The 17,103-nt window shown below is 39.4% G+C and overlaps 1 protein-coding gene across 8 annotated transcripts in view; it reads left to right on the top strand.

The window, feature by feature from the left end:
* The window catches only part of BBX (BBX high mobility group box domain containing), a 271,785-nt gene that overhangs the window by 213,275 nt on the left and 41,407 nt on the right, over positions 1 to 17,103 (top strand). For all 8 annotated transcript variants that reach the window (XM_041743902.1, XM_041743893.1, XM_041743843.1 and 5 more), the window contains one exon: positions 3,911 to 3,991. In XM_041743902.1, coding sequence (XP_041599836.1) covers positions 3,911 to 3,991 — 81 coding nt within the window. The remainder of the gene's footprint in view (positions 1 to 3,910; positions 3,992 to 17,103) is intronic.

The raw sequence follows: 17,103 nt of genomic DNA, 5'->3' as shown, positions 1-17,103 counted from the left end.
GACCGGTTCACATACTCTTTCTGTTGGCACAGCTAACTCTAACACCTAAAATAGATCTTTGCATTGAAACATTACATATTTTTGTTGAAGACAGAGAACTAATCTGGATGATTTGGAACAATAAATTTGGACATTAAAACTTCCCTTAGAAAGTATTTACTATGCCAATATAAATACAACTATAATCTCACCAAATTTAAGGCATTGCCACAATTGGATATAAGCAATAGGTACAAATTTAAAGCATTCATTTTCATGATGGACTGTTCAATATGTTACAGAATATTACACTCGACAAAAGCTGTATACTCACACTGCAGCTAATCAGTGTGAAAGTATTAATATGTTTTATTAGACGCATTAATATTTCTTTTAAGGTAAGAAAGACCAATCATCCCATACTGTTCACTTTTTTTTTTATTTTTATTATTTGCTTAGTAATTATCAGTCATTTCCTCCCAGGCTGCATGTTTTATGATTCCCCTCATAATTACAAAAGACTTCCACTATTACCTAATTTGCTTTTGATCTTTACTACCTCCTTCCTTGATGTGGCTCCCCTACCTCAGGCAGCTATAAAATTATCACTTTAACATCCAGGGTGATCATTTTTCTTAGCATTTTTGTTGTACTTCACATCCTATTACACCCACTCTGTTTATTGAACAGTACATACAAGGCAAAGGAGAGACTATGGTGGAGTTAAGAGATTGGCAAGTGACATCCAATTTGAGGAAAATAAAAAACAAAGCCAAGAATGTACTATGCAGTATGGGCCACAAATGTTCCCTACCCGGAAGTGTAACGTAATGCACACATCCCTCCACCAGCTGACCAGACATTGAAAATCACACTAAAAGTATTGTTCTTACTTGAAAGGCTGTGTAAGTCTCTTAAATAGGGAAAAAAAGGGGGGGGGGGGGACGAGCAGTGGTATAATAAATTGGTATTGTACAAGCTCTAATGAAGCCATCAGGAGTGATCAGATTCATCAGAGAGAATGTACAAATAAAAAAGGAGAAGGTCCTAAGACAAAACCTTGAGGAGAAACATTTAAGGGCACACCAGAGAAAAGAGAACAAGGAGTGGCGGGTGGGGTGGGTAGGAGGAAAACAAGGATCCTTTAGCCATGGAAGCCCATAGAAGAGTTTCTCAAAAAAAAAAATGGTTAGCCACATCGAATGTTCCCAAGAAATCACCACAGTCCTTCCAGGAAAATTGCATTGGTAAGGCAATTCAGGAAATGTTGGGCTACTAAAACACATTGACCCTACCCCACACAAGCTCCTTTGGAAATCTTCCTTATACCTACAGATAGGTAAAACTCCTCCCCTGGGTGATGAGGGAACTAGTCTTACTAGACACAGGTGGTGGTTCCTTTTGAGCAGGTAAAGAACCATGCTCAAGCCTCAACTCAGACCTCTATGCATGAATTCAGGTGTCAGATGGTGCAGTCCCACATTCGTCACTGAGCCCCATAGTTGGCCATGCACAGGATGCGTAGTAGTGAACAAACATACCTACTGTCAAGGAGCGTAAACCTACAGCAACAAAAGCGACAGCAGAGAGAACCAGTCGAAGAACTAGATCCACACCCCATGCACCCCATTGTGGCTTAGAGCAGCGCTACCAGGCTTGCCCTCTAGTGATTCTTGAGAGTATCATGTGATTATATGACAGATTTAATATTCTACAGATTATGGAATGTCATAATTATCCTCCAACATTGCAATTTTTAATTCCATTCCAATTTCAGTATGTAAGTAATTTTTAGAACTCTACTAAAAGAGTTTATGTTTGTGTTACTAATGATAAATTCTTGTTAATAATTGCACCATTTATTGAGAGCTTAATATGAGCTCAACACTGTGCCAGACTCTTCATTAACATAAAATCTAATCTTCACAGCAGTAATATGGGGCAGGTATTACTGTTTCTATTTTGAAGATGAGCTAAATGAGACACAAAATCTTGATTATTTCCTGAAGTTAACACAGCAAGAAGTAATGAAGGCATGTCTGTCTGACACAAAGGTCATGTTCGTTCTTTTTATACAACCTTGGTTTAAGAGACTGACATCTGGGGACACCTGGTTGGCTTAGTGGTTGAGCATCCCACCTTTGGCTCAGGTCATGATCCCGAGGTCCCGGGATTGAGTCCCACTATCAGGCTCCCCACAGGGAACCTGCTTCTCCCTCTGCCTGTGTGTCTGCCTCTCTCTGTCTCTCCTGAATAAATAAAAAGAAACTTAAAAAAAATAAATAAAAAAGACATCTGTGCTCAGTACTTCATTCCCTAAAGTCATTGAGAGGCGGTGTTCATTTCTCTTAGTTTAATGATAAGGTAATTCAATTCAACTTCTAGAAAAAGTAGAAATGGAACATATCAGAGAAAATTTAGCGAGAAGAAAATGTTCCAGACTTCAGGAAGATTGAGCCCCATTTAGTTAATTTTCTAAAGGAGAAGTGATTGGGATGAATAGCAAAGAACTGTTGAGAATGATGGTACCTATGATGAAAAAGTGCTTAAAAGTTCTGTAAGCTACACCCTTCTAAATGGCCCAGGTAGCTTATTAAATATTTGCTTCTACAAAGGCCTCTTATTCAGCAGGGATTCTAAGGAAAATTCTGTTAGCAGCAAGCACCCAGTCTCTCCTGGCCTTGCCAGCATCTCAGAATTCCCTGTGGGAGTTGGGGTCACCTGTAAGGATGCAGTCGCCAGACAGAGCTGCCTCCTAAACTGAGAGCTACCTGTCTTAAATTGAGAAAGAATTCAGAATCGCAAAGACAATGAAAAGCTTACACCATAGCTAGCTGCTCTAATGATGACAGACCTTCTCCAGGAAAAGAATACTTTGTAATGATCCTTAAGAATGTGTGTCCTCAGCTTTTTTTACTGAGTGAGGCTAGAAATTGAAAATGAAGTTTTCACCTAAAAATGAAAAAGGACAATGGAGTTCATTGCTATCAGGGCCCAGCTGCTGTTTGACCACATTTGCAGAAGAGCATGCAGTCAGTGTAATGCTGTGTATGCCGATGTGCCTCAACATAGGCCTTAACTGTAAGGCTTATTTTTTTTTTTTTTTAAGATTTTATTTATTTAGAGAGAGGCAGAGGCACAGGCAGAGGGAGAAGCAGGCTTCATGCAGGGAGCCTGACGCTGGACTCGATCCTGGGTCTCCAGGATCACGCCCTGGGCTGCAGGCGGCGCTAAACCCCTGAGCCACCCGGGCTGCCCTGTAAGGCTTATTTTAGATTTGTGGTCTCGATTGTCAATCTTTGTGTATGCTTTAGAGCATTCTCTCAAAGCCAGGGCCAGTGTTCTTTATAAAACCCTTAGCTTCTCCAGCTCCTGCCATATTACCCTAGTACATTTATATTGGATTCTCAAAAAAAGTATTTGTTGACTGACAGTGCTATGTTCCCTAAATATTTTAGAGATCCCAAGGAAAACAGGATTTTTCCTGTTGCTTGGAATTGGTGCTATTGTCTGAAATATTTTATTCCTTTAAAAAAAAATAATAAAACCCAACTTGCTGCTTTTGGTACATACAAAAGGACTCTAAATCTCTTGTGTTTGGCCAGTCCATGAATTGGTGTTTATATAGAAATGGAAATGCATATCTTGTGTTAAGGTTGTGGAGTTAAATTCAAAGCTTGGAGTATACAAGATAATACTCTTGTCATTAAACAGCTATCCAAGCCACACCTGGTTTTTGTTACAATATTTGAGGTTGTTTACTAAAATCAGTTTCAAAAATTATCCTAAATATGACATATTTGAAGTTACTTAGTACTTAGGAGCAATGATGTTCTCAAAAACTAAAGAAAGTTCCTGAGTGCGTATAAATAGGAAGCAAAGATTTTGTTAACATAATTAATACTCTTTATCTGAATTGTTTTCCATATAGATTTCTTCAAACACTTCACAGTTGGGTGGTGCTGAACCTGTGAAACGCTGTGGGAAGTCTGCACTCTTTCAACTGGCAGAGGCAAGTTTCTAACAATATGTAGAGATAAAATCTGAAGAGGTGGAAACCACAAAAAAGTTCACCATAACAGTGTTCTTTAAACTGTACCATCTCACCCGTGATCAGAAAGTGTGTTGTTGTATCTAATTTTCAACCATGAGAGGGTTAGCCTTTCATTTAGGAAGAAAGGAGTTTTGCTACGAAAAGTCAGTAAGCCCTGGAAAAGGGCACTCAGGGAAATGGCAAAATCTTTTTTCACAGGTAGTATTGTAAAATAAGGTCAGTTTTTGTCTTAGATTGGTAAGCTAAGTCCAGCCTAAACCTAAAAGAACACCCAGAGTCATTTTTCTCTTCTCGGGTTCTCTTATAGCATCTGTAAATTCCTAGAAGACACTACTTTTAAACCAGGTGGTTGATGGTTTAACTTATTGGGTTTTTTGTTTTGGTTTTGGTTTTGGTTTTGGTTTGTGTGTGTGTGTGTGTGTCGAACTCTAAATGTCTTAAAATCTGGTTTTGTAACACCTATCAGTTGTGCACTTGATGTGACATGGGTATAAAATACTGCTGTTCCTTTGGCAAAATAGAAAATGTACTTTCATACGAGAGCCCTTGTTTGGTGGTGGTGGGTTGGCGAGAAAGGTGCCAGAAGCAGTTGTTGCTAGGGTTGGCAGGGACCTTGGTTTTTCTCTGCCTACCTGTGACTGTTCTGCCTTTCTTCTGTGAAAGAAATGTCTTTAGCACTAGGAAACGATAATAGCAGTTTTCTCTTTGGGTGAGACAAATTAGGAGGCACAAAGTGGGTGACCAATATCTCTTATATTGAATTTTTTTCTTTTCTCTCATTTTTCTGGCTTCCTTCCAATGAGTTCCTTCTGAGATTTTTTGTGAGTGATAGGATTCTTTTTATAAAGCCTTTTGTAGTTTATTAAATTTAATGGGACAACCTATCATTTTCTGAATTTTATGGTAGCTTATATCATAAATCTAGGAGTTTTAAATATGTTTAAATTAAGTTTTTTAAGTCTAGCCAGATCCACATTAGAAATAGAAAAATACAAAGGCCTGAAATAGTAAAATATATAAACAGTGGAACAAATGAACCCTTTGTTGTCTGACATTAAGCTGACATGCTTCTTATAAGACAAAATCAGACCCAGATAGAGGGCTAAAACTGACTAGAAAACTTCCAAAGTCGATGTGCCTCAACATAGGCCTTAACTGTTATTTTAAAAAGAGAGCATCATTTTAAAAAGAGAATCATTTTAAAAAGAACTGAATGAGTCAGTGGCAAAGTACTACTTGAGAATGAACTGAAATGGTAAAGATCTGTCAACAAGTGTGCCTTGGGCAAACAAATCTTAGTAAACAGAGAAATAATGAGGTCATGGATTTAGTATTTTTAAGACCCCATACATTGTCAAGACAATGTATCTGAAAGAAGTGACTATTTTTCTTGAATAGCACGAACGTATGGCCCTCTGCATTTCCATTTGTGTGTGTATGTGTGCACACCTGCATATATGCATGCACACCTGCACACACACGTGCACGCTTATATACATTCATAGTATATACATAACACTAAATTGTAAAACAAGCTAACTCATATTAATATATCATTTATCTTTGTGTATGCTTTAGAGCATTCTCTCAAAGCCAGGGCCAGTGTTCTTTATAAAACCTTAGTTCTCAGCTCCTGCCATATTACCCTAGTACATTTATATTGGATTCTCAAAAAAGTATTTGTTGACTGACAGTGCTATGTTCCTAAATATTTTAGAGATCCAAGGAAAACAGGATTTTTCCTGTTGCTTGGAATTGTGCTATTGTCTGAAATATTTTATTCCTTTAAAAAAAAATAATAAAAACCAACTTGCTGCTTTTGGTACTTGCAAAATGGACTCTAAATATTTTTGTTTGGCCAGTCCATGAATTGGTGTATCTATAGAAATTGGAAATGCATATCTTGTGTTAAGGTTGTGGAGTTAAATTCAAAGCTTGGAGTATACAAGATAATACTTTGTCATTTTTAAACTAGGATCCAAGCCACACCTGGTTTTGTACAATATTTGAGGGGTGGTTTACTAAAATCAGTTTCAAAAATTATCCTAAAAATGACATATAATGAAGTTACTTAGTACTTAGGAGCAATGATGTTCTCAAAAACTAAAGAAAGTTCCTGAGTGCGTATAAATAGGAAGCAAAGATTTTGGTTAACATAATTAATACTTTTATCTGAATTGTTTTCCATATAGATTTCTTCAAAACAATGCACAGTTGGGTGGTGCTGAACCTGTGAAACGCTGTGGGAAGTCTGCACTCTTTCAACTGGCAGAGCAAGTTTCTAACAATATGTAGAGATAAAATACTGAGAGTGGAAACCACAAAAAAGTTCACCATAACAGTTGTGTCTTTTAAACTGTACCATCTCACCGTGATCAGAAAGTGAGTTGTTGTATCTAATTTCAACCATGAGAGGGTTAGCCTTTCATTTAGGAAGAAAGGATTTTGCTACGAAAAGTCAGTAAGCCCTGAAAAGGGCACTCAGGGAAATGGCAAAATCTTTTTTCACAGGTAGTATTGTAAAATAAGGTCAGTTTTGTTCTTAGATTGGTAAGCTAAGTCCTCCCTATCCCAAAGAGGAAAGGAAGGAAGTGCTTTCCACTCTTCATCCCTGCTCCCTGTCAAGCAAAGTGAAGGCAGCTCTAAGACAATCTTTGTTAAAGATGGAGGGCTATCTGCAAGAGGTATCTTCTCATTCTTTGGTGAGACAAGAAATGTTTTAGACATGGACTTAACTGCTGTGCCCTTCATCTAACTGACGAGGGAAGGAGAGAACTGGAGGACATTGGCTACACGGAGAGGCCTGGAATGGCCTGCTGTACTTTCCAGTTTGGCATTGTAAAGGTGCATTAGTTTTCACAGGTGAAGTGGACAAATAAAAGCAGTTCAGTATCATCAGGCAAGAAGCCATGAGACAGTCATGGGGGCAGGGCTTGGCAGAGAGAGAGCAGGCCTGGGACAGTCTCTGACATCAGGAAATACGCAACAGAGACAGCTTTGCTCAGGACACTGATGAGCTCCCATGAGTAAGAGTGATGTTTCCACCAGTACAGCTGTCCTAGTACTAAAATACTTACCATTGTTAGTAATAAAAACTGTGACCCAAACCCCCTTGCTGTGGCATCCCTGGGCTCTCCTGATCCTTTCAGCAACCAGAGGACATAGCAAGGGGCCTACAAGACCCAGTTCCAGCCCCTGGACTGCATCCCTTCTGATCAGTTGGCACCCTTGCCTCTTTAATATTTTGTATACCATCCCTGTCCTTGGCATCCCCTGACAAGGTCTGTTCAGCCTTACATAGAGTTAGCAGGAACAGATTGGAAAAAAAAAAAAAGAGAGAGACCTAACCATGGGCAGGTGGTTTTGCCTCCACCATGCTTCTGCTGTCCTCTACCGCAGAAACTTTAGGCCTTGTGAAGGGAAGGGCCAGCAACCAGCCCAGGAACGAACCCCTCGCCCTACCCCACCTCCCTTCCAGGGGCTGACACGGGAGGAGGGCTGAATAAGGAGACCTCCCAAAGATACAGGAGCTGTTGCTTGCATGAAATGTCTTGCTGGTGAAAAGCAAGAAACATTTTGGGCCTGCACTTACTGTTGTGCCCTACACCCACTTGAGCAGGCAGAAAGAAAATTGGAGGAAGTTGGCAGCAGACACAAAGAGACTTGGATTGGCCTGCACTCAGTCTTGGCATTGTAAGGACCCCTTCTATTTCCTGAGACCCTGTAGCCAGGAGATGCCCCGGGGAAGGCCCTGTTTCAGGCATTTGATTGGCATTTTAAACTGGGTGGATTTTTAATAGCTGAAAGTGACCTGAAAATTCTGGGATGTGTTCCAGGTATTTTTTAGGAATCTACTCCAGTTAGGAAGGGAGTTGGCATAGTGCTGCCAAGGTCAGGGAATTGAGAAGAAAATACAGTCCTTAATGTTTGGACCTCCATGAGGTTCGTAGTGTTCAGTTAATCAGTTGCTTAATCTGTGCAGGTACTATAATGCGTTTAATTTTGAAATTAATTAGGTCAGGTCATACAAAGAATAGCAAACCATCCCCCTGGAGGTCATTGTGTATTATAGTTGCTATATAGTTGGAGGACACACAGAGACATCTTTACCAGTGCATTTTAGTAAAGAAAATTGTACACTTGAAGATCCCTGGTATCAAAATTGCTTAGTATATATAGTAAGATGGACAGTTGATTCATTTATCCCAACAATAATTGTTGAGGGCCTATTCCATGCCAGTAACAGTGAAGCTGCTGAAGTTAACCTGCATACGGATGTACAAATAATGTTTATTGTGATGTGATGAGCTGTGAATTTCTAAGATCAGGGGCGTACGTACACTTCACCTCCAGGTGCAGTTTTGGTGTTTTAGAGTACCGCTAGAGACCGGAACTTATGCCTCAAAATAGCAGTCTTTGTTTTCTTCTGTTTTTCTGAAATAGTTTTATGTGTTCTTTAAAATAGATTCTAAATTTTAATAGCAGATGGTAAGTTGTATTATCTCACCTAAGATAACGACTTTATTACCTGCTATGTGGTAGGCAGTTTTCCTAGTACTTTATATGTACTCATTGAATATTCACACCTGTCTTCCGAGATAGGTACCATCATCATTCCTCTGACACATTAGGAAACCAAAGGGCAGAGAGGTTTTGTGACTTGCCCAAGGTCAAGTGGACAGGAAGTTAAAGCCTCCATAGAAACCGGGCAGTCTGTCTCCACAGCCCGGACTCGTCCACACTGGGCTACTCTGTCACCTTGATTTAGATGAATGTGAAAGACTCTGCAAGTTGCTTGTTATAGGACTTTGCGTATTATAGAAGGCTCTATGGAAGACAGCTTACTCCTACACATATGTGTATGGCTGAATAAGATGACAGATTTTTCAAGACTACTGTCAAAGAAATGGAGCTGGTATTTCCTTTTTAAAAAGTGTCTGTACTTTTGAAACTGCCAAGATACATCTTACACCCTTAAATAAGTAAGTGCCTGTTTGTGAATATACTTTGGAAGATATTGTGAGGAAATTATGGTGTACGACTCCTGTCCTCCAAGAACTTATTCTCCAGTTGTAGAGAGATAAGATATAAAAATTTAAGGGTTGAGAAATAAATGTGCAAATGGTTTCACGGGGAACTGTGCAGTGAAATGACAAAGCTCTACTTGAGTGATGAATGATACACAAAGTGAATGTGTGAAGCCCAGAAAGAGAGGAATTAATAATAGCAAAAGTGTTGTGGAGACCGAGCCCAGAGACAGAGCACAAAGTTGGTTCTTGAGGAAGGAGTATTAGAATCCAGGGGTTGAAACTAGCAGCCTTTGGGCTACATTTAACTTGTAGAGATGCTTTTTTCAGCCCACAATTTGTTGACCTGTATCGCATTTTACATTTGAATTTAGTGGGTAATATTTTAAAAGTAGAGATTTCAAATACATACGTATGTCTGACTTCTCATGAAGATTTGTAGAATCTGGAGACACTGGTCCAGCCTTCGTACACGAAAATAATTGGTCAGAGCCTTTCCCTTCTGAGGCCAGCAGTCACTGCCAGTATCCACTTAACTTTGTGCCTCTACGTCTTTTGTACCTAAGCTCCCCTACACAGTGCAGATTTGTCCTGCATGATTACATGGAGAGATGGGAGAGGTACAGCAGAGGGATAAAGGGATAAAGATGGGTGGATGACACCAACTAAATCAGACAGGCAGGAGTAGGGGCTGTGTGTGTAGGAGATGTATGGAAGGTAGAGTGTGGCCATGGTCAGATTGGGAGACTGTTCAGTGTGAAGCAAGAAAACTTGTGCTTGAAGATAGTGACGATTTGGGGTAAAGGCAAGCAGAAGGCAGACTTCCCTGGCAGCTGTGTATAGAATGGAGTAGAGAACTTCTGAGGACAGCTAGGTGTAAGAAGACAAGAGCCAGGATTGGGAAGGGGTGGGCTGGCAGTGGGAACAGGAGGTAGAGACAGACACCAAGGAGGTTGTGGGGGATGTTGTTGTTGGATCCATGATTGGGTCCATGTGAGAGGCAAAGGGAAAGGGGAGCTGGAGATGACCCCAGCTCTGAACCTGAATGATGGAAGAAGAATGGCAGCCCAGAGCACTGCTTCTGGAAGCCTGGATGTTTGTGAACAAAGAGGACAGCCCTATTAGCAGAAAAGACATGAAAGATGCTGAGGGTAGGGACAACTCAAGAAATCTACTACTGAAAGAGTCAGTAAGTAAGGGCAGTTGTCAAGGTAAATCGTCAAGTTTGGAAAGCAGAGGCTCGTGTTCTCAGAGCACAGAAGAAAGAAAGGTAGAAAATAGTCACATAGGATTGCTGCATTTGGTCTGTGGTCGGTATTCTATTTTGCTTTATCTCAATTTATGAAACTAGTAATATATTAAGGTCAGGTTGAAGAACAGGTGCTTGGTCTCTACAGATATACTCATCGTGTGTAAAAAAAAAAAAAGTCAAGATTGTAGATATGGTGGTTCCAAGGGAATTGGTAAAGTTGTCTTGAACCCTATTTATTAAAAGAGGATATTGACATTTTCAGAGGCCTGACTCCCTGGTTTTTCTTGCATTAAAACTTGGAAAAACCACTTCTAATTAAAACCAAAGACATAGGTAAAGGAATTTATTCTAGTGTCTGTAAAAATTAGGTCTTAGGAAAAATGTTGGCTCATTTTAAGAAAAGCTGAATTATAATAAAATTACAGAGATTATAGGGACACCTGGGTGGCTCGGCGGTTGAACGTCTGCCTTTGGCTCAGGGTGTGATCCTGGGGTCCTGGGATTGAGTCCCATATTGGGCTCCTTGCTGGGAGCCTGCTTCTCCCTCTGTCTGTGTCTCTGCCTCTCTCTGTGTGTCTCTCATGAATAAATAAATAAATAAAATCTTTAAAGAAATTATAGAGATTATATACCACATTGAAAAAATTAGGAAATGCCATTCCTCCAGGCACATTAGCATTCCCCACCACTGCCAATTATAGGTGGTGTTTGATCGAAGTGACTTCTTTTCATTTTCTCTGTGTCCTGACATAGTGTTGATGCTCAGTAGTACCCTCCATCCTGTTGGAACCCCCTGATGCCCAGAATCTCAGGGGACGGCTCTTACCCCGGCCCCTCCTTATACTCCCTATAACTGAACCCTAATACTTACAGTCGAGGGGATCTTTTCTTTGAAAGTGGTGTATTTCTTTCTGTAACTTTTTATGCAGAGATATGAGTCATATTTATGAAACTCCTGTCCTAAAACTTACCATCTCATTCCCAAACGCTTTGGCTTATTTTTGGAGGAACTGAAATACAGGAATTCTCCTAGTGACTTCCTTAAACACTTCTAGGGGAAACTTTAGTAAATGGCCTGTGGAACAAAGGTCACCCCACCCCATCTGGAGTCTTGAGAAATGGTATAATCTCTGAAGAAATAGTAAAGAGACACACTTAAGCCACCTTTCCACCTGGCTATGTTTCTGTAAACCAAATAAAAAACTGCTTAATATGCTTAATATGTTGAGAGATGCTTAGACCACTGTTCTATGACCAGTTATCTTTTATAATAAAGAAAATTAAATTTTCCTAGCGTCATTGCTATTCTTTATTCTCTGAAACCATCAGCCAGTGTATGTTTATGGCAAAAACATTCTGGTTTTATTTAATTATGGGAGAAGCAAACATCTTGGAAAGCACTGCTAAGTGCCATCCTAGGGTTATGTCTACACTGCTTTGGCAGATAATAAGCCAGTACAAAATGACTATAAACGTACCTTGGCTGCAAAACATTTATTTTGTACTAAAAGGCAGAGATTTTGAAATTGAAACTTCTTGATTAGTGTCGGTCGATCTTTTTTCACACTGCCTTGTTTTTATCTAGCTGGATCCTCTATAATAGACAATGAAAGACAAAAGATAATTAAGAGTGAAATAATATGGTACATTTTGGAACAACTTATCCATTTCTTTGTACCAGTTAAAGGTCATCTACTTCTGTGCTATTATTCTTATCTAGTACACATGATTAATTATTTTTCACTGGTCATTTCACTAAGTCTTTTATAGCAGAACACATTAAAGAAATGAATCGATACCTTAACATTTGTAGAAAGAAATACATTTTAAAATGTCTTTGATTCAAAGAGATAAAAGCTTGCTTAGCACAGATTTATTATGTCTCTGTAGTCCCCAATAATAAACCCTGAGCCTATGTTGTGATCTTACCTAAACTGAAAATGGCAGTCTCCTTGAACTATAAGAAATAATCCCTCCACTGCACATTTCATCTCATCCCTTCAACGTTCCTATTGAAAGTTTTCTTTGTAATCATTTTTGAGGATAATTTTTTATACATCTGTCCAATATGTGCATCCTGTAGAACCTCAGTTTCAGCATCCTTGGTTTTCATTTTTCTTTTTTTTTATTTTTTTAATAAATTAATTTTTATTGGTGTTCAATTTACCAACATACAGAAAAACACCCAGTGCTCATCCCATCAAGTGTCCCCCTCAGTGCCCGTCACCCATTCCTCCCCACCCCCCGCCCTCCTCCCCTTCCACCACCCCTAGTTCATTTTTCTTTTAGGGGTGAGTTACCATTTCTTCCGGGCCATTCTGGCTACACAAAACAGTGAGGAACTTCAGTTAGGTTTCAGTTATCAGAAGTAAAGCTAAATTATCGGTGATTAGTTTTCACTGTTGATCTTGGGAACCATAAGTAAGGAAGTGTGAATGCTGGTCCTAATTAGCATTGTTGTGGGTTTGTTTTTTTGTTTTTTTTATAGATTTGTAAGGTAACTCTGATATGAATCAGAATGCATTTTGGAATCCTCGGTTACCTCAGAATTAATGAACTGTTCAATACAAAACAATTATCTGTGGAATGCTTTCTTTTTGAAAGGTACTACGATATCCTTGGAGGAGAATACAAAGGTGAACAGGATCAATTTTGTGCCCCTCTGAGTTATAGTTATAAAAAAATATATATAGTGCCTGAGGGAATAGATAATAAATATCAAATATTTATGCCAGGCCTTTGATTTAAAACATTAACATTCTGACTTCTTTGAATACAGCCATGGGAATTCCATCCAGAAGGTGTCCTGCAGACGTATTACGTCCTCACTTTTAAAGAAGGTTATTGTTCAATTTAAAATAATAATAGAAGAATAAATTGTCATTTGCTAAGGCATATTTTGTTTCGAGGCTTGATTAATAACCAACCCTCTATTAAGGGCAACTTGACTAATTAATAACAGACATTAATTCTGTGCTTCCCACAATGCGGTTTTATTCACTTGAGTTCACTCTGATTTATGTTTCTCTGTGTCCACTGTGTGCTAATCTGTATGCATGTCCGTGCATGTGAACAGAATGTAGCTTGTATGCACTTTAATAAGTTTCACGAAAGTTAATTGATAGATTCTCTCAAAAGTAGATGAAAGTAGATGTTTGTACCCAGTAGTAGAACTGAGCTTAACTATATGTTTAATGAGAGTAGCTTCTTGAAAGATAACTGATTTAAGATCTCCTGCATCTAATTTTGTTGTATATGTTTTTTCCCAATTACAGAACCGTTCAACCCTAGAATGGAAAAATTAAAATACTTAGCGTACCAGGGCCATGACGTGCTACTAATGATATCCATAGGACGAGTACTGTTACTGCTATTTGCTAATGTTGATTCTGTATGGCACAAGGCCTCCGAGGGGTGGTTGTCAGAATACATTTATTCCTGTTCTCTACTAGCACTATTTCAAGTGCTATACATGTGCAGCTCATTGAACCTCCTAGTATTCCTAAGAGAAATACTGTTAACATCCATGGTTTATAGATGGGGAAACTAAGGCACAGAAAGCTTTATAGAAAATGAGCATAATCACAGGAAGAGCCAGCCTGCAGTCCCAGACAGTCTGGTTCCAGAATCCCTGCCTTTTGAAATAGCTTCTCAATATAGAATTTGCTCATATCTAAGAGTGATGTGATGGCATCTTCTAAGAGTCACCAAATCCATAGCTATTCCCAAGTTGTTTGTTTTATGTGGAAATATGGACTCTTAACTCCTAGAGACTTTTGAAAATTATTTCTAATAATAAAATGTTTGAAATCATAGAAGAGATTATAAAAACTGGGAATTAAAGTTTCCCCCAAAAAGGTCTTCTTGTTTCAAATGTGCTATTCCAGAGTCTGTTTCGATGGTTCATATCTCTGGTGGCTGGGTGCCTGTGTCCCCTTGATTTCCAGCTGGGTTCAGCCAGTGGGAGACTCTGGTGGGAAAATATGGAATGAGGGGAAGAGAGGGGCCAGGATGTGGGAAGGGATGGAGATGGCTGGGGGTAAAACAGAGGTAACATCTCTTCCACGTATTCGGTTCTCTCCATTTAGACCGACCATGGTTCCTTCTTCCTCTGGGGATCTTCCCCCCCTTTGTTCCTGCTGTTGCTAATCCTTAGATTGCCTCACCAACCTCCTGTTTGGGCATCATAGTTCTTCGTGTCCTGTGTAAACAAACTGTGCCTTGCATTAAATTCCCTCTGCTAGATGTGCTTTAAGTTGTTTTTTTGTTTTTCGTTTTTTTAAGATTTTATTTATTCATGAGAGACACAGAGAGAGGCAGAGACATAGACAAAGGGAGAAGCAGGCTTCTCACAGGGAGCCTAATGTGGGACTCGATCCTGGATGTGGGGATCAAGACCTGAGCCAAAGGCAGACACTCAGCTACTGAGCCACCCAAGCGTCCCTACTTTAAGTTGTTTCTGTCTGCCTAGTTAGACCCTGACTAATATACAAGCCATTTTCATTTTCCAGTTGGTATCATTATAAAATAGGCTAAGAATGATGTTGGCATACTGTATTGATTCCAGCAAGACTTTTGACACACACGTTTTGTGAAGAAAATGGGGGGAATTTAGACTGGATTATAAAACATTCTTTGATTGCTGAAGCTCATTAATGTTCAAATAAACCTGATGAAAGACCTCTAGAAATCTGCCAGAAGGCTCTGTCCTTACCCATGTCCTGTCAACATTATCAAAGATTTGGATGGAAACACAAAAAGCAGCCTTATAAAATGTGTCCATAACACAGAGATGGAAAGTAATGTAGTTCAGAGGTTGAAAAGACAAACTTTATAAGGAAAAATGGAAAATCTCACATCTATGTACAAGAAATACAGAATAGGAGAGGCCAAGTTTCCCAGCATATTATATGTGTAAAGAAATCCAGGATTTTTATTGACCACAAGCCCAGTACAAGGCAGAAGTCTGACCCTTCTTTTTTCTTTTTTAATGATTTATTTATTCATTTTAGTGAGAGAGAGAGAGCGCACACACATGAGCATGTGGGCAAGGGGGTTAGTGTGCAGAGGGAGAGAAAGCAAACTATCTTTTGAGCGTGGACCCTGAAATCACAACCTGAGCCAAAACCAAGAGTTGAATACTTACGGGACTCCAGCACACAGGAACCCTGATCTTTTTTTTTTTTTTTTTTTTTAATGGGAGGGGAGCAATTCTTCATCTTTGGGCCCCATTGGAAGATGAATTATGTCCCTTTCAGCTGGCAAGTTGGCAGTCCCACTTCTCATCTAGAGTAGTGCGGAAGGCTAGGAACTTACTCTAAGGAAGATACTAGTAAATTCACATTCCCTGGCCCTCATGAAGCTTTTTATGTAAAGTGTCTACACTTTTGTGTCACAGCAACCCAGTGAAGCATGTATTACCCCATTTCTCAGCCTTCATTTCCCCATATGGATTCAAGTCGAAGTGTGGCCTTAGGCAAGCACTGTGTTACTTGGTCCTGAACTCAGCTTACTTCAATAAAGCCCAGTTCTCGCTTCAGGACACCAGTACTGCACATAGATAAGAGAGTCCCAAGTTTTGAAAGGACGAGAAGCTTTTACATCTGATGAGCAGTTAAGGGAATTGGGACATTATGCCAGGAGAAGAGACTTAGGGGAACATACATCTGTCTTCCAGGATTTAGAAGTCTTTCACATGAAAGAGTGGATTACATTATGTGACTTTAGGGAACAACTAATACTGACAGAGTAATATTTTCCTCAAAATTTTAAAGATTTCAGAGAAAACTGCCCTCTAATGTGGTCACTGTCTTTGGGCAGAAAGTTGGATGATCAAGTCTCAGGAATATTGTAGTAAAATGAATTTCTGCATGAGGAAGGATGTTAAATTAGGTAACCTAGGGATCCCTGGATGGCGCAGCGGTTTGGCGCCTGCCTTTGGCCCAGGGCGCGATCCTGGAGACCCGGGATCGAATCCCACGTCGGGCTCCCGGTGCATGGAGCCTGCTTCTCTCCCTCTGCCTATATCTCTGCCTCTCTCTCTCTCTGTGACTATAATAAATAAATAAAAATTAAAAAAAATAAAAATAAAAATAAATTAGGTAACCTAGACTGACATCCAGCTATGAGAGTCTGATTTGTGTTTATTTTCTCTTTTGGTTGGTGAGATTTATGATTTGTAGTTTTTTGACTCAGAGTTATTTGTTTTATTTTTATAGTTTTACTTCCAGCAATATAATTGTTTTTCTTATAATTTAGGATTAACATACTCTATTTGTGGGGGGAAAAAACTTTTAAGAGCCTGAAACTAGGAAGTAAAGCATGACTAGTGCCTGGTGTAATTACCTCCACAAGAAATATTATGCTATTTCCTAGAATATGTCCCCAGAGTGAATGTCTGCATTTGTTCCATTTCATTCCTAGCTGTAGAATTCTATCAGGGGTGATGAGGAGAATCATTTTGAAATATATTGAAGCAGAGAATGGAGTTTGCAAAGTATTATTAGGTTTGCTCAGATGAACCTATGCAAATACAAACTGTTGGCGTACCACTATAAAAACTAGCGCCCATCTGGGACACAGTTCCTGGGATGACTTATTAAAGGTCACCAGAGTGATATGATAGTGGCTGACAAAACCATAAAATTTACCTTGAGGAGGATGCCTTTCAGGTCTTCTTTCCAGAACTAGCATAGTCTTCTGTCCCCAGGTGGGGTGGTTATTCACGAAGGGCTATGCTAATCGAGAAAGGAAAATAAAAATTATTTCAAAATTGACACAAAAACAGCGAG

Source organism: Vulpes lagopus, chromosome 1 (genome assembly GCF_018345385.1).
Source record: "Vulpes lagopus strain Blue_001 chromosome 1, ASM1834538v1, whole genome shotgun sequence".
In the NCBI taxonomy this organism is placed as follows: domain Eukaryota; kingdom Metazoa; phylum Chordata; class Mammalia; order Carnivora; family Canidae; genus Vulpes; species Vulpes lagopus.
Note: the sequence above shows the minus strand (reverse complement) of the source record. Positions and strands in the feature narration are given on the sequence as shown.